The 12,811-nt window shown below is 42.3% G+C and overlaps 1 protein-coding gene across 1 annotated transcript; it reads right to left on the bottom strand.

The window, feature by feature from the left end:
- Window positions 1-2,066: 2,066 nt before the first annotated feature.
- Window positions 2,067-4,035, bottom strand: LOC134200018 (uncharacterized). The gene is made up of 3 exons (XM_062671925.1): window positions 3,970-4,035; window positions 3,334-3,487; window positions 2,067-2,278 (listed from the first exon to the last, which is right to left on the bottom strand). The coding sequence occupies exons 1-3, from the start codon at window positions 4,018-4,020 to the stop codon at window positions 2,118-2,120; spliced, it is 366 nt and encodes a 121-aa protein (XP_062527909.1). The 5' UTR covers window positions 4,021-4,035; the 3' UTR covers window positions 2,067-2,117.
- Window positions 4,036-12,811: the final 8,776 nt, after the last annotated feature.

Raw genomic sequence — 12,811 nt, 5'->3', positions numbered from 1 at the left:
CAACCTCGAATTTCCCGAAATACAATTACTATTTTTTTTTATAATTTATACATTTTGAAATCTATATATATAAAAATGAATTGCTGTTCGTTAGTCTCCCTAAAACACGAGAACGGCTTTTTTTTTTTTTTTTTTTTTTTTTTTTTTTTTTTTTTTTTTTTTTTTTTTTTTTTTTTTTTTTCCACAGGAGAAAATCGCCGGATCCCCACCCGCACAGCAGGTGGGGTATGTGGGAGTCGAACCTCACTAAAAACTCCTGCCGCTCACAGCCGGCGCCCTACCCCGGACCGGGTGGGAACCCAGTCGGAGCTATTGAGACGGCGGGACAGGGTTTACGCAGTGCACATTACATCCATCCCGCCGTCCCCCAGACGCCGGACCGGCGGCCGCCAGCAACACGACCGCCGGTTCCCTCGGTCGACGGGCCAAGAGCCCGATTGATAGCGCCGCGCTACACCTTCCCCCGGAGCGGTCGGGGGAACGCGACCTACCACGCCGCCCCACGCCTAGGTTGCTCCCCGCACAAAGCGGGTGGAGCCCGAAGCCCTTAGGGGGCCGGGTTACGGACGGGACCCCGGTCCCGACCCCCTGCTCGGCGGCGGCGGGTTTCTGCGTAGTGAGGAGAGCTTTGCCTCACTCGCCCCGCCGCCTCCTTCTGCGAGATGGTGCACTCGCAGAAGTCGAGCATAGCCTTCCAAGACTCGTCGCCGCCAAGCATCGACGCCACGACGCCAGGCAGCGACAAGTCTGGTCCTATCTTTGCGACAAGGACACGGCGCTGCACCTCCCATGCGGGGCAGACAGCGAGCGTATGCTCCGCCGTGTCCAGGTCGTGCCCACAATGGTGGCACCTCGTCGTCGGCTCAGCTCCTATCCGGTGCAGGTACTTTCCGAAGCATCCGTGCCCAGTCAGCACCTGCACCAGACGGAAGGTGAGGCGTCCTCGGCCACGATTCACCCAGTCATAAAACACTGGGTAAACCGCCTCGACGGTCCGTAGACCCCACGTGGGGTTGGCCAACCGCCTCGACCACGATTCGAGCACGGACCGCCGAGAATGGGCCTTCCGCGCCCGCAGCTCACTTTTGGAGGGACGCGCCACGCCCAGAGCACGAAGCTCACTGCGCCACCGATAGTCGGCAGCGAGCGACTCCGCCTCCAACTCCCATGGCGGCGTCCCCGCCAACACACACGCCGCCTCGAATGAGACGGTGCGATATCCACGGATGACCCTGATAGCAACGGTGCGCTGCGGCCGGCGCAGGAACCGAGCCATAGTAGCCCGAACGAGAACGGCTGGATCGATTTGGCTAATTTTGGTCTTGAACTATTTGTGGAAGTCCAGAGAACGTTGAAAAGGTAAATAAATATGAAAGTGCTCGGAATTATAATACATAAAAATATTATAACAATTTTGTTTTTCCTTTCATGCGTTCCCCGTCGGACGGATTCCTTTTGTTTGTTTTAAGTTTATTTTATACAAAAGTTTAGGTCTTTTATTTATCGATTGAGGCTCTACGATGGCTGCCAGGGCAGCTAGTTAGTTAATAAAAAATCTTTAAAATGATACGTGGTTCCATCCGCAAGGTGACGAGTGAAGCTGTGTAAATTGTGTTATTTTTTTTAATTTAGTATTTCTTCAGGTTTAATCGTGTAATAGCAGTGGTTTACTAGCCATTTCGTATCTGTAAAAGCGCACAAATATATAAACTTTATTTTCTCATCTCACCTGGTTTAATTTAATTTCACATTTTATTATTTCGCATCTAAAATATACATGTACTATATAGTTTTTGAATATAAAGTTGAGACTGGCAAGAAAGGGATCGCAGGAAATTAATTGTCACACTAAGAAAATGTAAATGAGAATGCCAAATGTTAGATAAACACCAACCATCGTCTCTGTTTAAATTGTTTTTTTTTTGTATTTAAATAGCCTTGCGTAAAATATTTTAAGCATCGGAAATAATTAACAATTAATTAAATGAATGTAATTAACGTAAAAACAGTTTTAATTATAGTCATAAAACTTAAACTATACATTTGATTCAATGAAATACACAATCGAGTTATTAAGTTTTTCAACGTTTAATACCTGTTTTTCTCTCGAGGATTTTTTACAGAAAAGCGAACTGCAACAAGACGACGGTGTAAGTAGCGGTAAGTGAGATCAGATCTAAAGGCACATTGTTGATGTAAAATAAACCAAACACCGTCATAGGTTCAATTTCTGTGTCTATTATACGGTAAATATTTTTCAAGTGACAACGAACTATATCTGAAAAAAAATAATGAAAAAAAAGCATTAAATATTCTGATCACAATTCTTACTTAGCGTACTACTTACTACTTATACAGCGAACCTTTCCACCTATAAACTTACTTAAACGTTGTAATTATGCTTTGTTTAGTAAATCAATATGTTTTCCGCACACATTAAGGCTGTATTTTTTTATTTTTCAATTTAGGTGCTGATAATTTATACCCTTTATGTAGAATAGGAATGCGATCGCTATCCGAGATTTCAAAGGTATGTTTATAGCTTCCTGAGGAAATAGACGCGGACTTGCAACGTAGTGGATGGGTATGGTAGGATACCGCGAAACCGGGTTTAGGAGTAAGGGCATTAGTTAAATGGAACACATGAAGTTAATAGTTAAGGAAATTATTTAGTGATACATTTGAAAGTATGTTCAGGTATATAAATGTATTGTTCAGGTATGTAAATAATTAAAATTAAGAGAGATATTTCTGATATCTATACATCTTGTACAAAAGATATACAGAGCAATATTTAAAAGTCGTCGTGGCCTAAAGGATATGACGTCCGGTGCATTCGTGTTGAGCGATCCACCGGTGTTCGAATCTCAGGCAGGTACGAATTTTTCTATGAAATACGTACTCAACAAACGTTCAATATTGACTTCCACAGTGAAGGAATAACATCATGTAATAAAAATCAAACCCGCAAAATTATAATTTGCGTAATTACTAGTGGTAGGACCTCTTGTGAGTTCGCACGGATAGGTAACACCACCCTGCCTATTTCTGCCGTGAAGCAGTAATGCGTTTCGGTTTGAAGGGTGGAGCAGCCGTTGTAACTATACTGAGACCTTGGAACTTATATCTCAAGGTGGGTGGCGCATTTACGTTGTAGATGTCTATGGGCTCCAGTAACCACTTAACACCAGGTGGACTGAGAGCTCGTCCACTCATCTAAGCAATAAAAAAATTAAAAAAAAAACACAGATAAGGATACTAGCCATCCACAGTAGTGCCAGGCAAGCTGCAATCTTCGACCCAGCCTCTAAACTACTTTACTACAGGATTTACCATTCTCACAATTTCGTACGGCAAGATTGCAGAGTCCTTTTGTCTTCTGTAATTCCCTTTCTAAGTAACTGACGCAGACACTGATCAGCATGATTCGAGCAATGAATTTGACTCCGATTAAATTTTTTGACATGAACGTCCCCCAAGACAGATTCTAGAATTAAAAAGAACACACACATACACTCATATTTAATCGTGCCTAAGTATGCCAATTCTATTTCTTTCTTGGTTGGATTTCTTCGCAGACAATGAGAAACGATCAGTTGATGAAGTTTCTGTTTGTTTTCCTTTTTTCCTACCTAAGCTGATAGCCTTGAGAGGCTACATCAGCGTCGCTCACGGGGCTCAAACTCGATGACGTTGCTAACACGAACTCTAGCAAGAGCCGTGCTTCGCAGAATCTACCACCGGATCGGAAACGCGACCCACTGAGAAGATCCGGTTAGAAACTCAGTGGGCTGTGTCTGAGGGTTGTTTCTGATAACTTTTCCACAAAATCTATGGTAATATGAAAGCGTAGAGATTTGTTTTACCAGCACTTATTTCCTTAAATATGTTGGAATGGCATAGGTGTATAAAATGCGACTTGGTTAAGGTCTCATACGTCAGTTCTGAAAAAAATATTCAAGTACTTACGTCTGACAATACAATCAATATCTCCACTGTGAGCATTTGAAAGAAAAACATGTGTATCACGAGGAACATGAACTGCAACAAAGAGTAGGATTAGTTCAGGCTTTCTAAACTGTGAGTATTTTGATGTCGTGTCAAGCCCTACTGGGCTGTGTAAAATATTGTGTACAAATATAAATGTGTTCTCTCACTAGGGAACACATTTATTGTTCTCTTACTAGAGAACACATTTATGGGGACTGTTAAAATCATTGGATTTGATTTGATTATTTAAACGTTGAACGAAAATTTGTTTTTAAGCCCTGAACGGATTAATATTATTAATAGGTTTTTTATTTTTATTTTTTTGCTTAAATGTTTGGACGAGCTCACAGCTCACCTGGTGTTGAGTGGTTAATGGAGCCCATAGAAATCTACAACGTAAATGCGCCACCCACCTTGTGATATAAGTTCTAAGGTTTCAGGTATAGTTACAACGGCTGCCCCGCCCTTCAAACCGAAACGCATTACTCCTTCACGGCAGAAATAAGCAAGGTGGTGTAACGTACCCGTACGGACTCACAAGAAGTCCTACCACCAGTAAATAATTATTACTAATCAGTTACTGCTCAGTCTATGTAAACCATTTTCTCATTTTCTCTGAAAACTAAATATGTATTTAATTAGCTTGCAATCGACAAATTAAGATAGCCACTGGACACCTACACCACACGGAATCGTGAAAAATTTACAAAATACCGTTTCTTGACTGTGACTCTTTTACTATAGTATCAGAAAACATCAACTTGTATCTGCTTTCAGACTCGATTTTCTCACACCCTGTGCGTTAAAGCATTAAGATTTGATGTGGCTAACGACGCAACCTGCTGATTGTGCAAGGAAGAGGTGCCAATATTCATTACATAATTTGGGAGTGCGACGGCCTTGCAAGGACAATGGGCAATTGTTAATCAGAATAAGAGTGTTATAGGAATATGTATGTCTATAAAGACTATCTCAGGATTCATGCGAGCGGTGGTTGGAGATTAGAAAGTGGTTAGGGAAACTATGGAAAAGATCCCAAGATCCGAACTGTTTAGATTTTTTTGTCTATAATCTAAGTCTCTAATCTAATCTAATGAAATTTGAAATACTAACAAACACTCTAAACGTTTTCTCCACGATTTTATAAGCTTTAGAGATTTCTTTGAAAGCCTTCAAAATTCTTGATACTGTTTCCTCGTCGTTTTGACCATCACTTTCCTTTATCAGTTTTGCAATATTTACTGGGTCCAACGCTGTTTGATTAATATATTTAACTCTATCATAAAGCATATAAAGCACTGATACAAAGGTGATAGCTTCTAAATCTTCATTCATAATCCCAATATTAGCGAACGGAACCCATTTTTCTGATATTGGTAAGATTATCACCATATAAATCAGAAAATATACGTTCATTATTACCGTAGATGACAGCAGCAATATGATAGCAATGAACAGTTTCAAGTCGCGGTGTTCTAGCCTCACAATCTTCATTAACTCGTCGATGGAACAAAGACTTTTGAACATTTGAACATTCTTTTCGTTGTGGAGAAAAGTGTTCGAGAACACAATGAATGAGTTCATTAAGTGGCCGGCATATATTTGTATTAAAGCCATGGATGTTTCAGCTACGCTGTTACCGACACATGGAACGCACACAGAATAAACAAAAGACGTATAAAAATGACCGGTCGTTGCGAACAATATGTTGAATATACTGTAAAACTTTTGAAGTTTAGTTGTCTTAGTTATTCCATTATCGCCCACTTTTACACGCACAGAACCGAATAGAGTTTGGACCTTAAATAACGGTTTGAAGATTTTCAAAACACTGTATTGAGGTGATACGTTCATTTTCAAAACATTAATGCGGTGCGGCAATCAATTAACCATAAAACTAATATCAATTTGGGCACGAGCGCTATAAATATATAATAAGATCGATAGCCTAATCATGATAATGTTTCTTTTTAGATTGTTTTATCCACACATGACTACCATTTTACACGGAAACTATAATTATTAAAATATTGAAGCAAAAGCTTTGTACCCTTTTTACGACAATTGCGTGGACGGAGGAGTATTAAATTTTCCACACTTATAATGAATCTGCCTACAAAGAATATTGCGGTATTTTGGTCATGTTGCACGTAGGGATACCAGCAATTTGGAACGCCTTGTGGTGACCGGTAAAATAGAGGGAAAAAGGCCTAGGGGTAGAGGTCCCAAACGATGGTCGGACCAAATAGCGGAGGAACTGGGAATGCCTATCAGCGACGCACTCCACCGGGCTGCAGGGCGGGATCGATGAAGACAGTTGGTTGACAAAATCGGACGGAGTCACGATCCTCAGCAGTGAGGAACCGATCGAAGAGAGAGAAAGAGAGAAGATAATGAATATAGAGAGGGAGTGCAGAATGCTAATATTTTTTTAAATTATGCCTAAAAATACATTAATTCAATAAAATAAATATGGCACACACTCATAGATTATACACTTAATATTTGAGATACACTACCATGTATTTGACACACACAATCTTCGTTTATTGCCAAATTTTTGTTATTGTCTAAAGTCTGTGGTCAAATTGAGAATAGATTATTATTGTTTATTGTTTATAATGTAGTCTTAGCAAAAACTTGTGATTAAAGGAAATAAAATAATAGTCTTTGACAATAGAACCATAATAATGTTCGAACTTATAATTTCAACTAATTATAGTCGGATTTCGAGACTACCACTATTCATTATTAAAACTATACTATTTATACTATTATTTTGTGTCAATATGATTAGCCAATGTACCATAGTGAGCTATCAATAGCTTATCAAATAATTCACAAACATCAACTTCTCTGAAGCAACGTTTCAACCGAATGTTGAAATTCCAATAAAATAGGCATTGTTAAAGATTACGCCACGCGTTCGCGCCACTCAAAATTCAGAAGCGCGCATACTTGATGAGGTGCGTGGGAACACACCAGCAGGACGTCTAGTACCTACGCTATTCGCGAGAGAAATAATTTCGGTTACACCCGACCGGTTTAAATGTTAATATTGAAGGAATGGAGATGAAATCGCTGTTGGGTCCGACCACGCCTTGAATTTCAGAGAATTCAATCCAAATTATACAAGTGCATATGTACGGCGTATGTATGTACATATGTATATAATAATATTGGGGTACTCCAGATTAAATAAACAATAAAAGGCGTAATTGCGTGTTCTGTTATATGTATAATGAGAAAACAACATTTAAAGCCCTTAATCTAATCTATACTAATATTATAAAGAGGAAAGATTTGTTTGTTTGTTTGTTTCGAATAGGCTCCGAAACTACTGGACCGATTTGAAAAATTCTTTTTCCATTAGAAGCCGATATTGTCCCTGATGAACATAGGCTACTTTTTTTAATTTTTTTTATTTTATTTTTTTGGTTTCTTGTGTGTTTTAATGTTTCCGAAGCGAAGCGAGGGCGGGTCGCTAGTAAAATTAATATTTTTAAACAAACTGAACTTTCTTTTTACTGAATGTCAAACTTCACTGAATGACATATAAGAAAAATCCTTCTTAGAAAACTAAAGAGTTTTAGACTATGAAGATTTTTCTTTACATATACCTAGTCAGGTCATAAATTCTGTCACATGTTTAATGTAAAATAATTGAAACAAGTTTATTCATTATGTAACCATTCATATACCAAAATGAACTTAACAAAACATAGATTCTTATGACACTAAAGTTTATTCAAAATGACCTCCGTGATTTTGAATACAGGCCTTCAATCTGCGCGGCCAGTCGTCTATCGCAGCACGAACGAGGTCCATGTCAATATCGGCGGCTGCCTTAATCAAGGATGTATTGAGTGACTCCAAATTGGGATGAGGCTTTGAGCACGCCTTTTCCTCCAAGTGTTGCCATATCTTGTAATCTAACGGATTCAAATCTGGACTGGAGCAGGGCCAGTCTTTGTGCCGGATGAAGTCGATTTCACGCGCCGCCAGCCAGTCTTGTGTGCTCTTCGCTCTATGAGCTGGCGCCGAATTTTGTTGGAATACCCAGTGCCTGTTATGGTATGAGAAACAGGTTCCACAAGGTTCGTCAGGACTGTATTTTGATACACAACTGCATTCGTTTTTACACCTTTCTCACAAAAATGTACCTCTGTTAAGCCCCAATAAGAAACTCCCAACCATACCATGAGCGAGGATGGAAAATGACCTCGTTGGACACGCGGAATACGGTTGCTCGCTTCTTCACTACTGTGGGCGTACACCTTATCATTTTGTTTGTTGTAGCTCTCTTCTACGGTAAAAATTTTTTCATCCGAAAAAAGAATTTCCCGATATTTTTTTCCCGCGTACCGCTTCAACAAAGCGCGGCATCTCTTCAGTCTCAGGTCCATTAGACGAGCATTCAAACGATGTCCTGTTTTTCTTCGATATGCCCGAAGCCCTAAGTCTTCATTTAACACCCTTTTCACCATGGTTCTGCTTAACCCCATCTGAAGGGCCAACAGTTTCTGCTTATGTTCGGGATTTCTTTGAATTCGCGCCTTCACAGCTTTTATTACTGCTGGAGTCCTAACAGACCGAGGGCGACCACTTCTTGACCTGTCATCTACACTAGAGTCTTCATTGTATCGTTTGATGGTAAGATAAATGAATCTTTTGGTTATGTTAAAATTTTTCAGTATGTTAAAAATTTGAATTGGCGCGTAACCGCAACGATGCAACGCAATAACTGCAACACGGTCTTCTTTAAGCGTCCACTATGCATATTTAAAAATGAGTAAAATTCTAAAAGTATACATTTTTATTTTCATGAACAATTCGAAATTCGAATTCAATAAACTTTTTTGTGGCCAGCATTCTAAAAGAAAAGTTTTTACTGTGTGACAATACTTATGACCTGACTAGTTATATGCGAGTGTCGTTACTTATAGTTATTTCTAAAGGAGTTATGTAGGTGCCAAAATGAAAAAGGTTTATAGGCACTTCGAAATGGTTATGATTTTAATATCGCTAATGCAGAGCAATCATTAGGAATCAAAATATACCTAACCGCTAACATACCCCCTTTTGCCCGACCACCGAAGGAGTAATGTTTTTGTGAATGGACAGGCTTCACTAATCTGCGCCAGACTCTTTTATTTGATTAGGTCTTATCTTAGGTCTTATCTTAGGATTTGAAGTACATCGAAATGCAAATTGGATATACAAAACTTCTACAAGATCTATTCTGTACTTTCATGCTCTTTATAACTTAATGCAAACTTCACTACTGGTTCAGAAACAAAGTTCTGCTGTCTAAGGGAACTAAAGAAACTAGGCGGGTGTTTTTACTCTTTTAGCGTTTCAAAGCTTAGAACTTAGGCTGGGTTATTTAAATGTATACGAAATCAAATTGGACTAACAATAAAATTAAATCATAACGTTACTCTGTAAAAAAGAGCGTACCGGAAAAGACCAATATTTTTATTATTATTTTTTATTATTTTTTTATTGCTTAGATGGGTGGACGAGCTCACAGCCCACCTGGTGTTAAGTGGTTACTGGAGCCCATAGACATCCACAACGTAAATGCGCCACCCACCTTGAGATACAAGTTCTAAGGTCTCAAGTATAGTTACAACGGCTGCCCCACCCTTCAAACCGAAACGCATTACTGCTTCACGGCAGAAAATAGGCAGGGTAGTGGTACCCACCCGCGCGGACTCACAAGAGGTCCTACCACCAGTAATTACGCAAATTATAATTTTGCGGGTTTCATTTTTATTACACGATGTTATTCCTTCACCGTGGAAGTCAATCGTGAACATTTGTTGAGTACGTATTTCATTAGAAAAATTGGTACCCGCCTGCGGGATTCGAACAGCGGTGCATCGCTTCAACACGAATGCACCGGACGTCTTATCCGTTAGGCCACGACGACTACATTCACAAAATGTTAGTTATTCGTCCAAATGTATATTATCACCTTCAAAGTATGCTTCTTCAGGAAGGACGCACCAATCACCACCGAATCACCAACGAATTATTCAGTCTTCAAAACATATTTTAAGGGTTTTTTCTGGAACTGAGTTTTTTTTTTGTTCAGTTCTCGCCGCCAATTCTTCTTTGTGCCTTTTACGGAATGAAAACGGGTGCCATAAAAAGAAACATGTCGATTGACGCCATATTTGGTGAACAAGGTGGTTGCCCGATGATACTTGTTGAGTTCTTGGTCAAAAATTCGTTCAAAGTTCGGTCTGGTGCGGAGGCGCATTATCATGGTGCAAAATTCAAGATTTTCCTCTCTACAAATCTAGCCTTTTCCGTCAAATTTGCTCTCTTCAACGCCGTATAACGTTCAAATAATATTATTTATTTACCGATGGCATTCTGGAGCAAGGAAAATCTTCCGTCATATCTCGAACCCTTTTGAATGCTTTTTACCACATAAGCACTAGTTTTTTGTTCACCGCAAGCCTTCTGTAACATTTTCAATGACCGCGAGCACGAACTTTCATTGGCGATGCAAAACTTAAGACAAACTCTTGGTTCGATGTTTTTGTCTGTCCATTGTGAAATTCGCAATACATTCCAGATATAATATAAATTAAACAACACTGTATTTAATCGAATTAGCAGATGCAATCCAAACTCCGCGTTAAAATAGAAAAAAAAAAACATTGTGTCAATCTAACAACAACAAACAAAAAAGAAAAAAAGGATTGGAACTTGAAAATGAAAAAAAATTCAAACCCAAATATTCTTTTAGAAGATAGTTGTGAGTTATTGCACTATCAAATAGTTACATAATCCACGAATTTCATAGGGTATGTTACATGGCTTTAATCTGAAAAGATTTTAATTTCTGAACCGAGGCCTGGTAGGTTTCCGCAGTGTTCAATTTCAAGTTATTGGTTACTTTTTTTTTTTTTTTTTTTTTCCACAGGAGAAAATCGCCGGATCCCCACCCGCGCGGCAGGTGGGGTATGTGGGAGTTGAACCTCACTAAAAACTCCTGCCGCTCACAACCGGCGCCCTACCTCGGACCGGGCCGGAGCCCAGTCGGGGCTATTGAAACGGCGGGACAGGGTTGACGCAGAGCACATTACATCCATCCCACCGTCCCACGGACGCTGGACCGGTGGCCGCCAGCGAAACGACCACCGGTTCCCTCGTTCAGCGGGCCGAGAGCCCGCTTTGATGGCGCCGCGTTACACCTTCCCCCAGAGCGGTCGGGGGAACGCGGTCTACCATCACCCGGCTTCCTATTGCGGGTGAGCGTGCAGAGCACGCCACCCCTCGTCTGGGTCCCTCCCCGCACAAAACGGGTGGGACCCCTAGCTCTTAGGGGGCCAGGTCACGGATACGACCCCGGTCCCGACCCCCTGCTCGGCGGCGGCGGGTTTCTGCGTAGTGAGGAGAGCTTTCCCTCACTCGCCCCGCCGCCTCCTTCTGCGAGATGGTGCACTCGCAGAAGTCGAGCATAGCCTTCCATGACTCATCGCTGCCAAGCATCGACGCCACGACGCCAGGCAGCGACAAGTCAGGTCCTATCTTTGCAACCAGGACACGGCGCTGCACCTCCCAAGCGGGGCAGACAGCGAGCGTATGCTCCGCCGTGTCCAGGTCGTGTCCACAATGGTGACACCTCGTTGTCGGCTCAGCCCCTATCCGGCGCAGGTACTTCCCGAAGCATCCGTGCCCGGTCAGCACCTGCACCAGACGAAAGGTGAGACGTCCCTCGCCACGATTCACCCAGTCATCAAAGACCGGGTAAACCGCCTCGACGGTCCGTAGCCCCCACGTGGGGTTGGCCAATCGCCTCGACCACGACTCGAGCACGGACCGCCGAGAATGGGCCTTCCGCGCCCGCAGCTCACTCTCGGGGACACGCGCCACGCCCCGAGCACGAAGCTCGCTGCGCCACCGATAGTCGGCAGCGAGCGACTCCGCCTCCAGCTCCCATGGCGGCGTCCCCGCCAAAACACACGCCGCCTCGAAGGAGACGGTGCGATATCCGCGGATGACCCTGATGGCAACGGTGCGCTGCGGCCGGCGCAGGAACCGAGCCATAGTGGCCCGGTTGCGCGGCTCAGCCCACACAGGTGCACCGTACAGGGCCATCGATCGCACCACCCCCGCGTAGAGACGGCGCACAACCTGATCCGGTCCCCCAATATTCGGGAGCAGCCGGCTCAAAGAACCGGCCGTCCCCATCAATCGGGGGACCAGCTCCGCAAAGTGAGCACGAAAGGCCCACCGGCTGTCCAACACGAGGCCGAGGTACTTCAACTGCACCCCGACCCCTATCCGGACGCCTCCAACCACGATGTGGGTGTCAACGGGTGGCGCCCTCCGCGGCCCGTGAAACCACAGAGCCTCGGATTTATTGAGCGCCACGTCGAGACCCAGCCTAAGTTATTGGTTACTAGCTTAAGTTTTTGAATTTTGTTGTCTGTCTATCGTTTTGTTAGATATCTCACTTCCACCTGGGGATGTCCCGTTTAAAACACATCCGCTATCTCGGTATCTTGAAAATTAAATTGGAAAATTTTCCTACGTCTAGCTTAAGATTTTTACCCTTGCTTTCCCATTTGCGAGCGACCGGAATCGTATTTTAAAATATAATACGTTTTTATTTTGGAAAATTCCGCGAGCGGCTCCGGGGAGAGAAAGCTAATTTCAATTTCATTTAGTTCTGGCGCGATTCCATGCACCGCTCATAGACTACGGATGTTTTAAGGTTTCAGATGCGAACAATGAGACTGGGATGAGCTATGATAATCTATATATTAATACGTGAAGCAAAAACTTTGTATCCCTTTTT

The sequence above is a fragment of the Bombyx mori genome, chromosome 13 (genome assembly GCF_030269925.1).
Source record: "Bombyx mori chromosome 13, ASM3026992v2".
In the NCBI taxonomy this organism is placed as follows: Eukaryota; Metazoa; Arthropoda; class Insecta; order Lepidoptera; family Bombycidae; genus Bombyx; species Bombyx mori.
The sequence above is the reverse complement of the archived record's forward strand: the minus strand, read 5'-3'. Positions and strand labels throughout refer to the sequence as shown.

What these genes read in the sequence shown, in the direction of transcription:
- LOC134200018 (XM_062671925.1), bottom strand. Translation starts at nt 4,020, where the DNA reads ATGTTTTTCTTTCAAATGCTCACAGTGGAGATATTGATTGTATTGTCA. An exon ending in TATTGATTGTATTGTCAGAC is followed by an intron (nt 3,488 to 3,969) that starts GTAAGTACTTGA and finishes TTTTAATTCTAG; the next exon opens with AATCTGTCTTGGGGGACGTT. An exon ending in CGTACGAAATTGTGAGAATG is followed by an intron (nt 2,279 to 3,333) that starts GTAAATCCTGTA and finishes ATTTTTTTTCAG; the next exon opens with ATATAGTTCGTTGTCACTTG.